At 40.9% G+C, this 17732-nt stretch overlaps 1 protein-coding gene across 1 annotated transcript in view; it reads left to right on the forward strand.

Moving 5' to 3' along the window:
- Nucleotides 1–17421, forward strand: part of LOC139381656 (enolase 4) — a 39124-nt gene extending 21703 nt beyond the window's left edge. Inside the window, exons 8-13 of the mRNA XM_071125338.1 lie at nt 4247–4411; nt 4500–4625; nt 4734–4929; nt 14116–14177; nt 16299–16416; nt 16976–17421. Of these exons, the coding sequence (XP_070981439.1) occupies nt 4247–4411; nt 4500–4625; nt 4734–4929; nt 14116–14177; nt 16299–16416; nt 16976–17040 (732 nt within the window). The 3' untranslated portion in view covers nt 17041–17421. The remainder of the gene's footprint in view (nt 1–4246; nt 4412–4499; nt 4626–4733; nt 4930–14115; nt 14178–16298; nt 16417–16975) is intronic.
- The last annotated feature ends 311 nt before the right edge of the window (nt 17422–17732 follow it).

Below are 17732 nucleotides of genomic sequence, written 5' to 3' on the forward strand. Positions count from 1 at the left end.
GTGACAACACCTGCGCAGGGTCGGTACATCCGAACATCACACCTGCTTGACAGGTACAGGATGGCAACGACAACTGACCGGGTTACACCAGGAACTCACAATTCCTCCATCAGTGCTCAGACTGTCCGCAATAGGCTGAGAGAGGCTGGACTGAGGGTTTGTAGGCCTGTTGTAAGGCACTTCCTCACCAGACATCACCGGCAACTACGTTGCCTATGGCCACAAACCCACCGTCGCTGGACCAGACAGGACTGGCAAAAAGTGCTCTTCACTGACGAGTCGCGGTTTTGTCTCACCAGGGGTGATGGTCGGATTCGCGTTTATCGTCGTAGGAATGAGTGTTACACCGGGGCCTGTACTCTGGAGCAGGATCGATTTGGAGGTGGAGGGTCCGTCATGGTCTGGGGCGGTGTGTCACAGCATCATTGGACTGAGATTATTGTCATTGCAGGCAATCTCAACGATGTGCTTTACAGGTAAGACATCCTCCTCCCTCATGTGGTACCCTTCCTGCAGGCTCATCCTGACATGACACTCCAGCATAACAATGCCACCAGCCATACTGCTCGTTCTGGACTTGATTTCCTGCAAGGCAGGAATGTCAATGTTCTGCCATGGCCAGCGAAGAGCCCAGATCTCAATCCCATTGAGCACGTCTGGGACCTGTTGGATCGAAGGGTGAGGGCTAGGGCCATTCCCCCCAGAAATGTCGGGGAACTTGCAGGTACCTTGGTGGAAGATTGGGATAACATCTCACAGCAAGAACTGGCAAATCTGGTGCAGTCCATGAGGAGGAGATGCACTGCGGTACTTATTGTAGCTGGTGGCCACCAGATACTGACTGTTACTTTTGATTTTGACCCCCCCTTTGTTCAGGGATACATTATTCAATTTGGTCACGTCTGTGGAACTTGTTCCGTTTATGTCTCATTTGTTGAATCTTGTTATGTTCATCCAAATATTTATGTTAAGTTTGCTGAAAATAAACGCAATTGACAGTGACAGGACGTTTCTTTTTTTGCTGAGTTTAGATATGTTATCTGAATGTTACTTTTTCCAACTTTTGTTGTGTTACAGCCTGAATTGAAAATGGATTCAATTGAGATTTTATGTCACTGGCCTAAACACAATACCCTATAATATCAAAGTGGAATTACGATTTTAACCTATTTTTATTAATTAATTAAAAATGAAGACCTGACATGTCAAAGCCTTAGCAAGACTACTGGAAATAAGTTCAGGAGTAAAACTGCTAAACAAGTCACATAAGTTGCATGGACTCAGTCTATGTGCAATAATAGTTTTTACATCTCTGTACCCCACACATACAATTATCTGTGTGGTCCATCAGTCAAACAGTGAATTTCAAACACAGATTCAACCACAAAGACCAGGGAGGCTTTACAATGCCTCACAAAGAAGGGCACCTATTGGTAGATATATATATATATATATCAATGTCTGCTTAAAATATATATATATACAGTGCCTTGCGAAAGTATTCGGCCCCCTTGAACTTTGCGACCTTTTACCACATTTCAGGCTTCAAACATAAAGATATAAAAGTGTATTTTTTTGTGAAGAATCAACAACAAGTGGGACACAATCATGAAGTGGAACGACAATTATTGGATATTTCAAACTTTTTTAACAAATCAAAAACTGAAAAATTGGGCGTGCAAAATTATTCAGCCCCTTTACTTTCAGTGCAGCAAACTCTCTCCAGAAGTTCAGTGAGGATCTCTGAATGATCCAATGTTGACCTAAATGACTAATGATGATAAATACAATCCACCTGTGTGTAATCAAGTCTCCGTATAAATGCACCTGCACTGTGATAGTCTCAGAGGTCCGTCAAAAGCGCAGAGAGCATCATGAAGAACAAGGAACACACCAGGCAGGTCCGATATACTGTTGTGAAGAAGTTTAAAGCCGGATTTGGATACAAAAAGATTTCCCAAGCTTTAAACATCCCAAGGAGCACTGTGCAAGCGATAATATTGAAATGGAAGGAGTATCAGACCACTGCAAATCTACCAAGACCTGGCCGTCCCTCTAAACTTTCAGCTCATACAAGGAGAAGACTGATCAGAGATGCAGCCAAGAGGCCCATGATCACTCTGGATGAACTGCAGAGATCTACAGCTGAGGTGGGAGACTCTGTCCATAGGACAACAATCAGTCGTATATTGCACAAATCTGGCCTTTATGGAAGAGTGGCAAGAAGAAAGACATTTCTTAAAGATATCCATAAAAAGTGTTGTTTAAAGTTTGCCACAAGCCACCTGGGAGACACACCAAACATGTGGAAGAAGGTGCTCTGGTCAGATGAAACCAAAATTGAACTTTTTGGAAACAATGCAAAACGTTATGTTTGGCGTAGAAGCAACACAGCTCATCACACTGAACACACCATCCCCACTGTCAAACATGGTGGTGGCAGCATCATGGTTTGGGCCTGCTTTTCTTCAGCAGGGACAGGGAAGATGGTTAAAATTGATGGGAAGATGGATGGAGCCAAATACAGGACCATTCTGGAAGAAAACCTGATGGAGTCTGCAAAAGACCTGAGACTGGGACGGAGATTTGTCTTCCAACAAGACAATGATCCAAAACATAAAGCAAAATCTACAATGGAATGGTTCAAAAATAAACATATCCAGGTGTTAGAATGGCCAAGTCAAAGTCCAGACCTGAATCCAATCGAGAATCTGTGGAAAGAACTGAAAACTGCTGTTCCCAAATGCTCTCCATCCAACCTCACTGAGCTCGAGCTGTTTTGCAAGGAGGAATGGGAAAAAATTTCAGTCTCTCGATGTGCAAAACTGATAGAGACATACCCCAAGCGACTTACAGCTGTAATCGCAGCAAAAGGTGGCGCTACAAAGTATTAACTTAAGGGGGCTAAATAATTTTGCACGCCCAATTTTTCAGTTTTTGATTTGTTAAAAAAGTTTGAAATATCCAATAAATGTCGTTCCACTTCATGATTGTGTCCCACTTGTTGTTGAATCTTCACAAAAAAATACAGTTTTATATCTATATGTTTGAAGCCTGAAATGTGGCAAAAGGTTGCAAAGTTCAAGGGGGCCGAATACTTTCGCAAGGCACTGTATATATATATATATATATATTTTAAGCAGACATTGAATATCCCTTTGAGAATAGTGAGGTTATTAATTACACTTTGGATAGTGTGCACCCAGTCACTACAAAGGTACAGATAGGAGAAAACTGAGGATGGATCAACATGTAGTTACTCCACAATACTAACCTAATTGACAGAGTGAAAGAAGGACGTCGGTATAGAATACACATATTCCAAGACATGCATCCTGTTTGCAACAAGGCACTAAAGCAATACTGCAAAAATGTGGCAAAGCAATTCACTTTTTGTCCAGAATACAAAATGTTATGTTTGGGGCAAATCCAATACAACACATTACTGAGTACCACTCCATATGTTCAAGCATAGTGGTGGCTGCATCATGTTATGCTGGTAATCGTTAAGGACTGGGAGTTTTTCAGGATGAAAAGAAAAGGAATGGAGCTAAGCACAGGCAAAATCCTAGAGGAAAACCTGGTTGTCTGCTATCTACCAGACATGGGAGATTAATTCTCCTTTCAACAGGACAATAACATAAAACACAAGGCCAAATCTACACTGGAGTTGCTTACCAAGAAGACAGTGAATGTTCCTGAGTGGCCGAGTTACAGTTTTGACTTAAATCTGCTTGAAAATCTATTACAAAACCTGAAAATGCTTGTCTAGCAATGATCAACAACCAGAAACCAGAAAGACTCATTTGTAATCACTTCCAAAGGTGATTGTAACATGTATTGACTCGGGGTTGAATACTTATCTAATCAAGATAAATTAAGTGTTTTCTTTTTTTCTTTTTACAAATCTTAGATTTTTTATTCCACTTTGACATTACAGACTGTTTTGTGTTTTTACAATTAAATCCACTTGAATCCCACTTTGTAACACAACAAAATGTGGAAAAAGTCCAGGGGTGTGAATACTTTCTGAAGGCACTGTATACCTTACATGAAAGCGTACATTTTTCACGGCTTGAATCAATTCAATGCCGTCTGTTTATGGTTAAGCACTAGTTGCACTATCAAACTGAAAATAGATGATCCAGCACTTCTCTCCACATACGTGTATATAGGTATATTATTAACAATGACACTTTGTGTTCCTTTCCAGGTGGCTGACTAAACATTCCTTCTCTCTTTCCAGCCTGTACTGCCAACAGTGTCTGACTCTGGAGCTTTAGTTGTTGGGTATGAGCGTCCTGAGCAGCCTCTCGATCTAATTACTGAAGCATCTAACAATCTTGGATTGGCACTTGGAAAGGGGATCCATTTAGCAGTAAACTGTGCTGCTCACAACCTAATGGACTATGTATGTAAACAGAATGTTAAAACATGCAGTGTGTCCTTGCACAATGAGTACAATTCTATGTATTAATTCTGTCTTGGCTCCTCTACAGCCAAAAGGAAAGTATGAAGTTATTACAGGAACACCCAAGTCTCCTGATGAACTAGTGGACATGTATGAGGCTTTGATTAGTAAATACCCAGCAGTCGTAGCTCTGATCGATCCTCTGCGAAAAGAGGTAAGACGGGAACACAGCTCTGAACACAATACCGCAGTAAACGAAAGACATGCGTTGGTGAGTACAAATGTGCTTGTAGAAGCTCATGGTATGTGACCCCTGTGTAAGGATGTGGAGCAGTGGGAGAGACTGAGCAGTGTGGTTGGAGCCTCGTGTAGCCTGCTCTCTGACATCTCCTTCAAGCCCCAGTGTCACAGCTCACGGGAAGACGCCCCATCTCTTCCAGGGGTCAGAGGGTATATCCTCAATCAGAGCAATGAGACCACAGTCACCGACCTGATCCACGTCACCACAGAGAACAAAGGTAAGGGAGCCACTGATGGAGTCAGTTTTACATAGAGCTATTGTTTACTAATACATGACTCATTGTCCTATTGTAAGTCAAATGTATAGTATGCATAGTTTTATGGAGGGAATGTCAAATCCATGCTAGTGGAATTAGCCTACATATTGGCCTGATTGACCTAAATTAATTGACGTCATAACATCAAAACTGAATAGACACAGTGTATACAACAGAGATGGAACTAAGGATTTTTACCAAAGGATGGGGTGAGTTTACTCACACGCTGACATACATGGTTGCTCTGATGGATTCTGTTGGATGAATCTTTTAGACGTCCTTTCCAGATGTTGAAGTCGGGTGCATTTTAGGTGCTGAATAAAAGGTGCAATGGCGTATTCTACGGATGTCGAAAAGACGTATGTTCCGGACGTTGAAAATACATATTTTCCAGACATTGAAATCCGGTGCATTTTAGGTGCTGAATGAAAGGTGAAAATACGTATTTTCCGGACGTTGAAAATACGTAATTTACAGAAAATACGTTTTTTTTTCAGTCATTAATTCTATGGCCAAATTTCAACTGCACATACATTCTCATTGAAGTAAGCATTATGTCACAATAATACTTTTTCAAGCCTCTTAATATAAGAAAGAGAAGCTAGCTGAAGATTGCAACAGAATATTAATTTTTTTGTTACCAAAGCCCCTTATACCACCTACCACTGCCACCTGTATGCGCTAGTCGGCTGGCCCTCGTTACATATTCGTCGCCAGACCCACTGGCTCCAGGTCATCTGTAAGTCTATGCTAGGTAAAGCTCCGCCTTACCTCAGCTCACTGGTCACGATAACACCACCCACCCGTAGCACGCGCTCCAGCAGCTATATCTCACTGGTCATCCCCAAAGCCAACACCTCCTTTGGCCTCCTTTCTTTCCAGTTCTCTGCTGCCAGTGACTGGAACAAATTGCAAAAATCGCTGAAACTGGAGACTTACATTTCCCTCACTAACTTTAAACATCAGCTATCTGAGCAGTTAACCGATCGCTGCAGCTGTACATAGTCCATCTGTAAATAGCCCACCCAATCTACCTACCTCATCCCCATATTGTTTTTATTTACTTTTCTGCTCTTTTGCACACCAGTATCACTACTTGCACATCACCATCTGCTCATCTATCTATCTCATCTATCAAGTGTTAATCTGCTAAATTGTAATTACTTCGCTACTATGGGCTATTTATTACCTTACCTCCTCACGCCATTTGCACACACTGTATATAGACTCTTTTTTTACTATTGTGTTACAGTTGAAGTGGTCTGTTGGTTTATTCTGTAGGTTTGACTACTATGAACGTCATCGCTGCTTTTGAAAAAGCTAACATAAGTCCATGTGACAGATATAATATATATATATATTTTTTTCACCTTTATTTAACCAGGTAAGCTAGTTGAGAACAAGTTCCCATTTAAAATTGCGGCCTGGCCAAGATAAAGCAAAGCAGTGCGACACAAACAACAACACAGAGTTACACATGGAATAAACAAGCATACAGTCAAGTCAAGTACCTGGTTAAATAAAGGTGAAAAAAATATATATATATATTATATATGTCACATGGACTTATGTTAGCTTTTTCAAAAGCAGCGATGACGTTCATAGTAGTCAAACCTACAGAATAAACCAACAGACCACTTCAACTACAATAACATTCTCAGTAACAGTTACATACTGTGCATCATACGTACAAAAGTATGTGGACACCCCTTCAAATGAGTGAATTTGGCTATTTCAGCCACACCTATGACTGACAGGTGTATAGAATTGAGCACACAGTCATGCGGTCTCCATACACGAACATTGGCTGTAGAATGGCCTTACTGAAGAGCTCCGTGACTTAAAGGGGCACCATCATAGGATGCCACAAACAACAAGTCAGTTTGTCAAATGTCTGCCCTGCTAGAGCTGCCCTAGTCAACTATAAGTGCTGTTATTGTGAAGTGGAAATGTTTAGGAGCAACAAGTGGTAAGCCACACAAGCTCACATAACAGGACCGCCGAGTACTGAAGAGCCTAGCAGGTAAAAATTGTCTGTCCTCGGTTGCAACACTCCAAACTGCTTCTGGAAGCCACGTCAGCACAATAACTGTTTGTCCGGAGCTTATTGAAATGGGTTTCCATGGCCGAGCAGCCGCACATAAGCCTATGAATGGAAACGAACACTTATTCCAATGAGCTCCGCCCCAACAAAATTTGGTCGGTGCAGATCAGATCCAAATCTGAACTAATCATAGACGTCTACGCTATGTTTCACAAGTTTGAACATCACAGTACAGTGCCTGACAGTTTAGGAGAGTGGAGTACAATGCAGTACGGTATGGTACGGTACGGTATAGGACAGTAGAGTTTTATTCAGTAAAGTACAGTATGGTTTGGTACGGTGTAGGACAGTAGAGTTTTATTCAGTATAGTACAGTACGTGTTGGTATGGTATAGGACAGTAGAGTTTTACTCAGTATAGTACAGTTTAGTTCAGCAGAGTATACATTAGAGTATAGTAGGGTACAATAGTACACTATATTTGACTTTTATTTTATTTACTGTACTCTAATGTGTTCTGGTGTATTGTATTGTACTGTACTTTTCTTTACTGTACATTACTGTACTGTGCTGTCAACTTGTGAAACATACGGGTAACTGCCAAAATAATGGAAAAACTTGAGTAAATGAGGAATACAAAGCATATTGCAAGCAGGTGCTTCACGCAGGTGAGGTTCCTGAGTTAATTAAGCAATTAACATCCCATGCGTAGGATCATGTATAAAAATGCTGAACAGGCCATTCTGTTGGCCGTTATTTTTGCTACCGTGGCTATGCCCCCATAGGATGACAATGCTCCATCCACAGGGCACGAGTGGTCACTGAATGGTTTGATAAGCATGAAAATGATGTAAACCATATGCCATCTCAATCACCAGATCTCAACCCAACTGAACACTTGAGATTCTTGAGAGGCACATGAGACAGCGTTTTCCATCAATAAAACCAAATTATGGAATTTATTGTGGAAGAATGGTGTCACATCCTTCCAATAGAGCTCCAGACACAGAATAGGGACCACATTTCACTTGCTCGTTCATTCGGGCAGCCACAAAGCACAAAAATGTAATCTCTGGTTAAAGATTGAGTTTTGACATCCATTTGTATATTTGAGTACTCGATAACTCATGCCCTTCACGATTGTAGAATCTATGCCAAGGTACATTGAAGCTTGTCATGGCTCATGGTGGTCCAACGCGCTATTAAGACACTTTATGTTAGTGTATCCTTTATTTTGGCAATTACCTGTAGATGTCTATGATTGGTTCAGATTTGGTCCGGTACTCTTGAAGTCACCCTTGGAATTTCGTCAGCAACACTTGACGACGAGTTGGTAAGTGCCTAAAATCTGTCCATGTTAGAGATGCACTCCAGGAATTTAAACGCAACAAATTCGGAACATATAGTACGAAATGGATTCGTAATATATACGAATAAAAACTATAAATAATCATTGTAATTTTTGCAGGATGTAACATAGCATACGAAATTGATGACGTAGTACACCATTTAATGACGTAGTACATAAAACGTGGGGACTGCTTTTGCCTGCTTTGCTTTTGCATGTGTTTCCTCCACGTACTCGCCCTGAAGTGTGTCACCGTTCCGGTACAATTTGTGCCGGCCCTACGCATCAGGTCTCCAGTGCGCCTCCACAGCCCAGTACGTCCTGCGCCAGCTCCCCGCATTCGCTGTGCGAAGTGTGTCATCGTTCCGGCACCATCTGTGCCAGCTCTACGCACTCTCCCTGAAGTGTGTCCCCCCAGTCCGGTACATCCTGTGCCTGCTCCTCGCGCTCGCCTTGAGGTGCGTGTCACCAGTCTGGTACCACCAGTGCCAGCCCCACGCACCAGGCTTCCTGCGACGATCCCCAGTCCAGAGCTTCCGGCGACAGTTCCCAGTCCAGAGCTTCCGGCGACAGTTCCCAGTCCAGAGCTTCCGGCGACAGTTCCCAGTCCAGAGCTTCCAGCGACGGTTCCCAGTCCAGAACCTCCAACGACGGTCCACAGTCCGGTACCTCCTGAGACGGTCCCGAGAATGGAACGTCCAGAGACGGTCCCCAGTCCGGAACCTCCAGAGATGGACCCCAGTCTGGAACCTCCTGAGACGGTCCCCAGTCTGGAACCTCCTGAGACGGTCCCCAGTCTGGAACCTCCTGCGACGGTCCACAGTCCGGAATCTCCTGCAACGGTCCGAAACCTCCAGCTCCATGGCCGGAGCCTTTCCCTGCGCCGATTCCTGTCATGCCCTGACCATAGAGAGCCTTTTTATTCTCTATTTTGGTTAGGTCGTGGTGTGACTGGGGTGGGTGATCTAGTGTGTATATATCTATGTTGGCCTGGTATTGTTCCCAATCAGAGGCAGCTGTTTATCTTTGTCTTTGATTGGGGATCATATTTAGGCAGCCATTTCCCCATTGTGCTTTGTGGGATCTTGTTTTCTGTGTAGTTGCCTGTTGAGTACTGCTTGAGCTTCACGTATCGTTTATTCTTCTTTATTGTTTTTGTGAGTTTCATTTTGATTAAACATGTGGAACTCTACGTACGCTGCACCTTGGTCCATTATTTCATTAGACGATCGTGACAATACCCCATAATGACAAAGCAAAAACATTTTTTTAGAAATGAGTGCAAATGTATTCAAAATAAAAACTGAAATACCTTATTTACATAAGTATTCAGACCCTTTGCTATGAGACTCAAAATTGAGCTCAGGTGCATCCTGTTTCCATTGAACATCTTTGAGATGTTTCTACAGCTTGATTGGAGTCCACCTGTGGTAAATTGAATTGATTGGAAATTATTTGGAAAGGCACACACCTGTCTATATAAGGTCTCACAGTTGACAGTGCATGTCAGAGCAAAAACTAAGCCATGAGGTAAAAGGAATTATCCGTAGAGCTCTAAGACAAGAATGTGTCGAGGCACAGATCTGGGGAAAGGTGCCAAAAGATGTCTGCAGCATTGAAGGTCCCCAATAACACAGTGGCCTCCATCATTCTTAAATGGAAGAAGTTAGTGACCACCAAGACTCTTCCTAGAGCTGGCCGTCCAGGCAAACTGAGCAATCAGGGGAGAAGGGCCTTGGTCAGGGAGGTGACCAAGAACCTGATTTTCACTTTGACAGAGCTCCAGAGTTCCTCTGTGGAGATGTGAGAACCTTCCAGAAGGACAACCATCTCTGCAACACTCCACCAATCAGGCCTTTATGGTAGAGTGGCCAGAAGTAAGCCACTCCTCAGTAAAAGCACATGACAGCTCGTTAGGAGTTTGCCAAAAGGCACCTAAAGGACTCTCAGAACATGTGAAACAAGATTCTCTGGTCTGATGAAACCAAGATTGAACTCTTTGGCCTGATAGCCAAGCGTCACACTCATCACCTGGCCATACCATCCCTATGGTGAAGCATGGTGGTGGCAGGATCATGCTGTGGATATATTTTTCAGTGGCAGGGACTGGAAGACTAGTCAGGATTGAGGGAAAGATGAACGGAGCAAAGAACAGAGAGATCCTTGATGAAAACCTTCTCCAGAGCGCTTAGGACCTCAGACTGGGGTGAAGGTTAATCTTCCAACAGGTGTCAACCCTAAGCACACAGCCAAGACAATGCAGGAGTGGCTTCGGGACAAGTCTCTGAATGTCCTTGAGTGGCCCAGCCAGAGCCCGGACTTGAACCCGAACTAACATCTCTGTCAAGGGAATCTGAATACTTTCCGAATGCACCGTATATATAGTGTCTGATATATTTATATATATATATATATATATATATATATATATATATATATATATATATATATACTACCAGTCAAAAGTTTGGACACACCCACTCATTCCAGGGTTTTTCTTTATTTTTACTATTTTCTACATTTTAGAATAAGAGCGAAGACATCAAAACTATGAAATAACACATATGGAATCATGTAGTAACCAAAAAAGTGTTAAACAAATCAAAATATATTTTATATTTGAGATTTTTCAAAGTAGCCACCCTTTGCCTTGATGAAAGCTTTGCACACTCTTGGCATTTTCTCAACCAGATTCACCTGGAATGCTTTTCCAACAGTTTTGAAGGAGTTCCCACATCAAAAGGAAAGGCCGACCAAGGCACTCTTCATATAATTAATTAAAATGCCTTTATTAGTGTGGCATGTTCAATAGAAACCTTTTTTTTTTTAAACCGACAAGTTTCGGGCTGCATGGACACACCCACATGCAGCCGAAATGCGTTGTTTAAAAAAAAAATTGTTTCAATTGAACATGCCATACTAATAAAGGCATAATAATTATATGAAGAGTGCCTTGGTCCTCCTTTCTTTTTGATGACCAATTTACCCCTTTTACCAAAGAGCACCTTCTATCTACCAATATTTACTATTGTGTACCTTAGTAGCGCCTCCCTTCCTCCTCTTTCTACGAGTTCCCACATCTGCTGAGCACTTGTTGGCTGCTTTTCCTTCACTCCGCGGTCAAACTCATCCCAAATCATTTCAATTGGGTTGAGGTCGGGGGTTAGTGGAGGCCAGGTCATCTGATGCAGCATTCCATCACTCTTCTTCTTGGTCAAATAGCCCTTACACAGCCTGGAGGAGTGTTGGGTCATTGTCCTGCGTATCGCTGCAGAATGCTGTAGTAGCCATGCTGGTTAAATGTGCCTTGAATTCTAAATAAATCACTGACAGTGTCACCAGAAAAGCACCCCCACACCATCACACCTCCTCCTCCATGCTTCATGGTGGGAACCATACATGCGGAGCCAAAAATGGAACCAAAAATCTCAAATTTGGACTCATCAGACCAAAGGACAGATTTCCACCAGTCTAATGTCCATTGCTCGTGTGTCTCTTAGCCCAAGCCAGTCTCTTCTTCTTGTTGGTGTCCTTTAGTAGTGGTTTCTTTGCAGCAATTCGACCATGAAGGCCTGATTCATGCATTCTCCTCTGAACAGTTGATTTTGAGATGTGTCTGATACTTGAACTCTGTGAAGCATTTATTTGGCCTGCAATTTCTGAGGCTGGTAATGAACTTATCCTACTGAAATGTTCTGGATTTACTGACTTTCATGTTGTAAAGTAATGATGGATTGTTGTTTCTCTTTGCTTATTTAAGCTGTTCTTGCCAGAATATGGACTTGGTCTTTTACCAAATAGGGCTATATTCTGTATACCACCCCTACCTTCACAGCACAACTGATTGGCTAAAGCACATTGAGAAGGAAATAAATTCCACAAATGAACTTTTAACAAGGTACACCTGTTAATTGAAGCTGGTTGAGAGAATGCCAAGAGTGTGCAAAGCTGTCATCAAGGCAAAGGGAAGAATCTTTGAAGAATCTCAAATATAATATATATTTTGACTTGTATAACACTTTTTTGCTTACTACATGGTTCCATATGTGTTATTTCATAGTTTTGATGTCTTCACTATTATTCTACATGTAGAATGTAGAAAATAGTAAAAATATAGAAAAACCTGGAGTGAGTGGGTGTGTCCAAACTTTTGACTGGTACTGTATATTTTGACTGGTACAGCATTTTTCTATCCATCAGTAAAAGACAGTAATAGACAATCCTGTTCAATATATATATATATATATATATATATATATATATATACAGTGGGGAGAACAAGTATTTGATACACTGCCGATTTTTGCGGGTTTTCCTACTTACAAAGCATGTAGAGGTCTGTCATTTTTATCATAGGTACACTTCAACTGTGAGAGACGGAATCTAAAACAAAAATTAAGTTCTGCTTTTCTGATGTATCAAATACTTATGTCATGCAATAAAATGCAAATTAATTACTTAAAAATCATACAATGGGATTTTCTGGATTTTTTTTTGATGTTTTAGATTCCGTCTCTCACAGTTGAAGTGTACCAATGATAAAAATTACAGACCTCTACGTGCTTTGTAAGTAGGAAAACCTGCAAAATCGGCAGTGTATCAAATACTTGTTCTCCCCACTGTGTATATATATATATATATATATATATATATATATATTATATATATTTATATATATATATATATATATATATATATATATATATTGAACAGAATTGTCTATTACTGATGGATAGAGAAATGCTGCAAGAGTGCTCGCACATGCATTGCTTTAAAGCAACGATATTCGAGTGATAGGCTGTTTAAAAAAATTTTATCTAAAATTAAACAAATAATGTGACCCCCAAAAGACAGATAAGGATATGTGTAAATTAGAGGCGCATTCGGTCCTTATATTACTGTAGCATAGGCTATGCTGCAGAAAATGTAGGCCCACCTGTCACAAGAAAAAAAGCTCCCGTGATGAGATGATAGGTCGACATGCATTGTCAACTGCGGTCCATACTGAGATGGGCTGTCTGTTCCCACCCTGAGCATTAATGGTACATCATGCAGAGGCCATAGAGAATCCAGATTGAGACATTGCATATAATTTAACAGTTCCATTTCACGTCATGCTGTTCATATAAATAATGTATTATAATTTACCGGTTTCTCTAAGTGATTTTACCCAGGAAAAGGGGGTGGGTTTGGGCGGTAATTCTTGGTAAATCTCTGTAACCGGTTTCCCGCCTTTCAACCCTAGTCTGGATAGGTATTTTAAGTATCAGCTAACCACATCATATGTTATAGCAATCTGGTGCCCAACGATACAGTCGAATGACGTGGCATGCAACCATTGGTTGATGCATGCAATGTCTGAGCAGAGGAACGCAACCTTTATATCGAGGATGGTAGGGCCGAGGGGCTTGTTTAGGATTCATCGCGATAGTTTCCACTTAGAGGGGTTGAGGCTTCGTTTGTCTCGTTAGTATATCTTCTAGCATGTCTCCCCTCAGGATTTAACCAAGCATCTGACACAATTTCGCAAGATTCAAGTTCTGGGTTTCGGAGATTACCTTTGTTCTTACGATCTCACTCAAATTGATGTTTATATGAAACTAAGGTTTGTTAGTTTGTTCATGTTTATTTTGGGGAATGCAGTGTATTTCAAGAGGGAACGAACCCCTGTAATGACAGATAGTGTAAAGAGTTGATTAATTGACCTGGTCAAGTACAGTAAATGACTTGAGTGTGTGTCACCTTTTGTATGTCAGGTGCAGTGATAATTGGAACAACGTGCGGTGAACCCTGCAGTGATGACGCCCTCTCAGATGTGGTGAGGTTTAGTCATCTACTCCCTGGCTTTGTGTGTCTCTTTACATCTATATGTTTACATGTCTATCTCTCTCTGTGTCTTTATCTATCAATCTGTTTGATGGAAAGTCTGACAAGGGTCGTTCCACCAATTAGGTGCCTTTTTAACTTTTTACACTCGTGGGAATTGGCATATATGGATAGGGCTCAATTGAAATGTTTCTGACAGAAGAAATATGATAATAATATGCATAAGCATGGTAGCATTTGAAAGGGAACGGTTTTAAACCACAGTTGAGGACACAACATTTCACCTGGGACACAAAATTACACTGTTAATTTTATGTGCATTTGACATTTACTGTACTTTTCACCGCATTAGCTAATAACAAAATCTGAAAATACTCTGGATACATTCAGTAACATGATACGAATATTCCTGGAAAATGTGGGGTAGGTGCGACATAAGACCAAAAAAGTTGCACGTGTTTGAGCGAGAGGACTAACTGGCCACACACACCTCTCCAAAGTGTGCACAGTTCCTAAATAATTTCAATGCACTTTTATGACTTAAAGAATAGTCTTCAACTATAAGGTGCTTTTGGGCTCTTCTAGCTGTGCTGTTGAGGAACTAGAGCAATCACACTTGTAGTTGTTTTGTTTGGAACACAACCCTGCGTCCCCGCCATCACACAATTACTGTTGTTGTTTACGTAATCCAAAAACGGCCCATTATAAATCGCAATCTGGGTCAGGTAGGAATAATTTGAAAACTTGTTCTATTGCCTACATGACTAGCTAAGTTATAAAATAGGATCATACGGGGCAATTTAAAAAACAGATTGTTATTTTGGTGCGTTTAGAAAGGAGTCATGAGTGCATTCGGGTTATGACACTATGTCATCTTACATGAAACATAGTGATCATAAATGTTGACACTGTATATGACCTGATTTTTATGATATGGAAATGTGAAGTGCACATTTGGACTCATGGGTGTTTGGCTTGCTTGTATAACTTCAAAGGGATGGTTATTATAATCCTCAACGTCTCATCTTTCAAAATACATAGTCCTCTTAATTGACAGCAAAAGTTCACCAATTAGTCGGAGGGATTGGGGCAACATCTTGTCGCGTGCTGTGCCCAAGTTCAGAACGGCTGTCAGTCAAAACCCAAGAATACTGTGAATGAAGCGTAGAGCCTGAGCTCTGACGTCATGTATAGCATGTTACTGGACAGCCACTGCGTTCCAATTTAGGAGCTTACCAGTTCCCAAATCTTCCATTTTCAACCTGTACGAGTGTAAAGGGCTACGTAGTGGAACTTGATGATTTATTTTACCAATTTTTTTACTTTTTGTCATAAAAAGCACGTTCAACTTCTTAAAAACACATTTTTCCATCACAAGAGGTTAAATAAAAAAATAACTATAGTAAGTGCCTAGTAAGTATAACGGGGTTGACCATAACAGGATTGACAACTTTATCTTAAATCAGCCATAAATCCCCTTGTAACATGGGGAATGGAAGCTTGTTGTGTGCAACCGGGAGGAACTTTTTAATCCAAGTTTCACAAAAAAAGTTGTTGAAACATTTTTTTCCCATCTAAATAACTAGGGCTTTAGAATGATGGTGAAAACTTGGTGGAAGTGTTTGGGCTATTTGGGTTAAAATCTTCATAGAAGTCACAGAGAGATGTCAAAATGCAGAATATGGGCTCTTTAGTAAGTCTAATTATATAAAAAATCTGATTTATTGAATATTCAATGTGGTCTATATTAAAGGGCATTTCATTTTATATAACAGGATGTTTTTATTAAATATTTGCACACAATTTCTTCTTAAAATATCCAAGGGACGCAAAAGGCACTCATTTCGTGGAACGACCCACAATCAATTGCAGTAACTCAGCAATTATGAATGTATTCTGTTCTGCACGAGTTTGACAATACAAGTGTGTGTATTTACAAGGCCCAATAACCTCTGTTGAAGAGATATCATAAACAGTTTGCCTGTCATTGTGTACTCACACTACAACAAAGCTAACTGACGGCGTCTTGTCCTTCCCTTGCTGATGAGCAGTTGCATGTTGGAGCTCTATGCCTGTAAACTGTTGTCATTGTGCGTTTCGCTCTCTCCCTCAGGTCGTAGGCCTGGGAGTTGGCTATGTCAAACTGGGAGGTCTGAGTCGTGGAGAGCGGCTGACTAAATACAACCGTCTGATTTCTATAGAGGAAGAATTGGCCCAGCAGGGAATACTGGGTATGGCTTTTTCTTCTCTTGTCTTTTCAGCCGGTAGAAAGAGGAGGCTAGACAAAGCTATGGGGAGGAGAGGCAGTAATGGGTTGGCTGGTGAGAACACATCTCTAACTGCCCGTGAAAGGAAACACGAAGGGGGGGGGGGGAGGAGCTGGCAAAAAAAAATCTACCTTGGTTCTGTTAATTGGCTACATAATTATGCCCCCCCCCCCCCCCCCCCCCCCCCCCCCCCAAGGGACAAGGACTTTGGACAATTGCTGAAAAGCGAGTTCATCTTTGTATAAAATAAAGAATTAACTTGTGCACCAATTGCATATACAGGACTCTTGTATACTGTTTGGTTCTGGCTCTGTGGAATATATTTTTTAGTACTGTCAAAGCAGTAGAAAACATCACAGACCTAGAATAGAGGGGCCTGGAGCAAGGAGGTGCATGTTCAATGTACACAGACCTCTACAGAACTCGTTCAATAGGCTGTCATACAGGGGCTAGTTTCTCTTTGGCCTTTTTAAAGTCTTTGTTGTCCATTCAACTTATTCCACTTTTTTTTCCCTGTCTGCAGATTCAAGAAAACAACACACATCCCCTCTCTTTGTTGGAGAAACGGAGGAGCAGTCATCTACATAATATTCTCGGGGACAAGGATTGAACAAAAACCATAATGTTTTTATTCCAAATTACATTTTCTATTTATGTTCACATTAATATAATGTAAATACAGGACTTAAAATGAATAGCTCATACAATCTATTTAAATGATACACCATTACATTTTTTTTATGGATTTTCCAGCCTTCACTTCGTGCAAATAGGTTTCACTCTAACCAAAGAAGTCTTGGTCTGTATTTTACCCTAGCAACAAAACTGAATTGATCAAAATACTTTTGCATTGCAAACTCTGAAATAAACTGAAAATGATATTTAAACATATTTTCAAATTCCAAAGAATATATATATGTTTAATCTAATTCAATGTAAGGCACTGTGCTGTGGTCATCATTATATTGAATAAACCTGTCCATATAATAACCATACTTTTTGGTGTGGTTTATGAATATTTTTCCATTATTGATATAATGCAGTGTGGACAACAGACGGGCTTTGTAATCTGAGGTCTTCTTTCCTTCAGCAGAGAGCGGACTGTAGCATTGACAGATGCAGGTCAGATGCAACACAAATATAAACACAACAAGTGTTTGTCCCATGTTTCATGAACTGAAATAAAAGATCCCAGACATTTTCCATATGCACAAAAACCTTATTTCTCTCAGATTTTGTGTACACATTTTTTTACATCCCTGTTAGTGAGCATTTCTCAT

The sequence above is a fragment of the Oncorhynchus clarkii genome, chromosome 23, assembly GCF_045791955.1.
Source record: "Oncorhynchus clarkii lewisi isolate Uvic-CL-2024 chromosome 23, UVic_Ocla_1.0, whole genome shotgun sequence".
Classification (NCBI taxonomy): domain Eukaryota; kingdom Metazoa; phylum Chordata; class Actinopteri; order Salmoniformes; family Salmonidae; genus Oncorhynchus; species Oncorhynchus clarkii.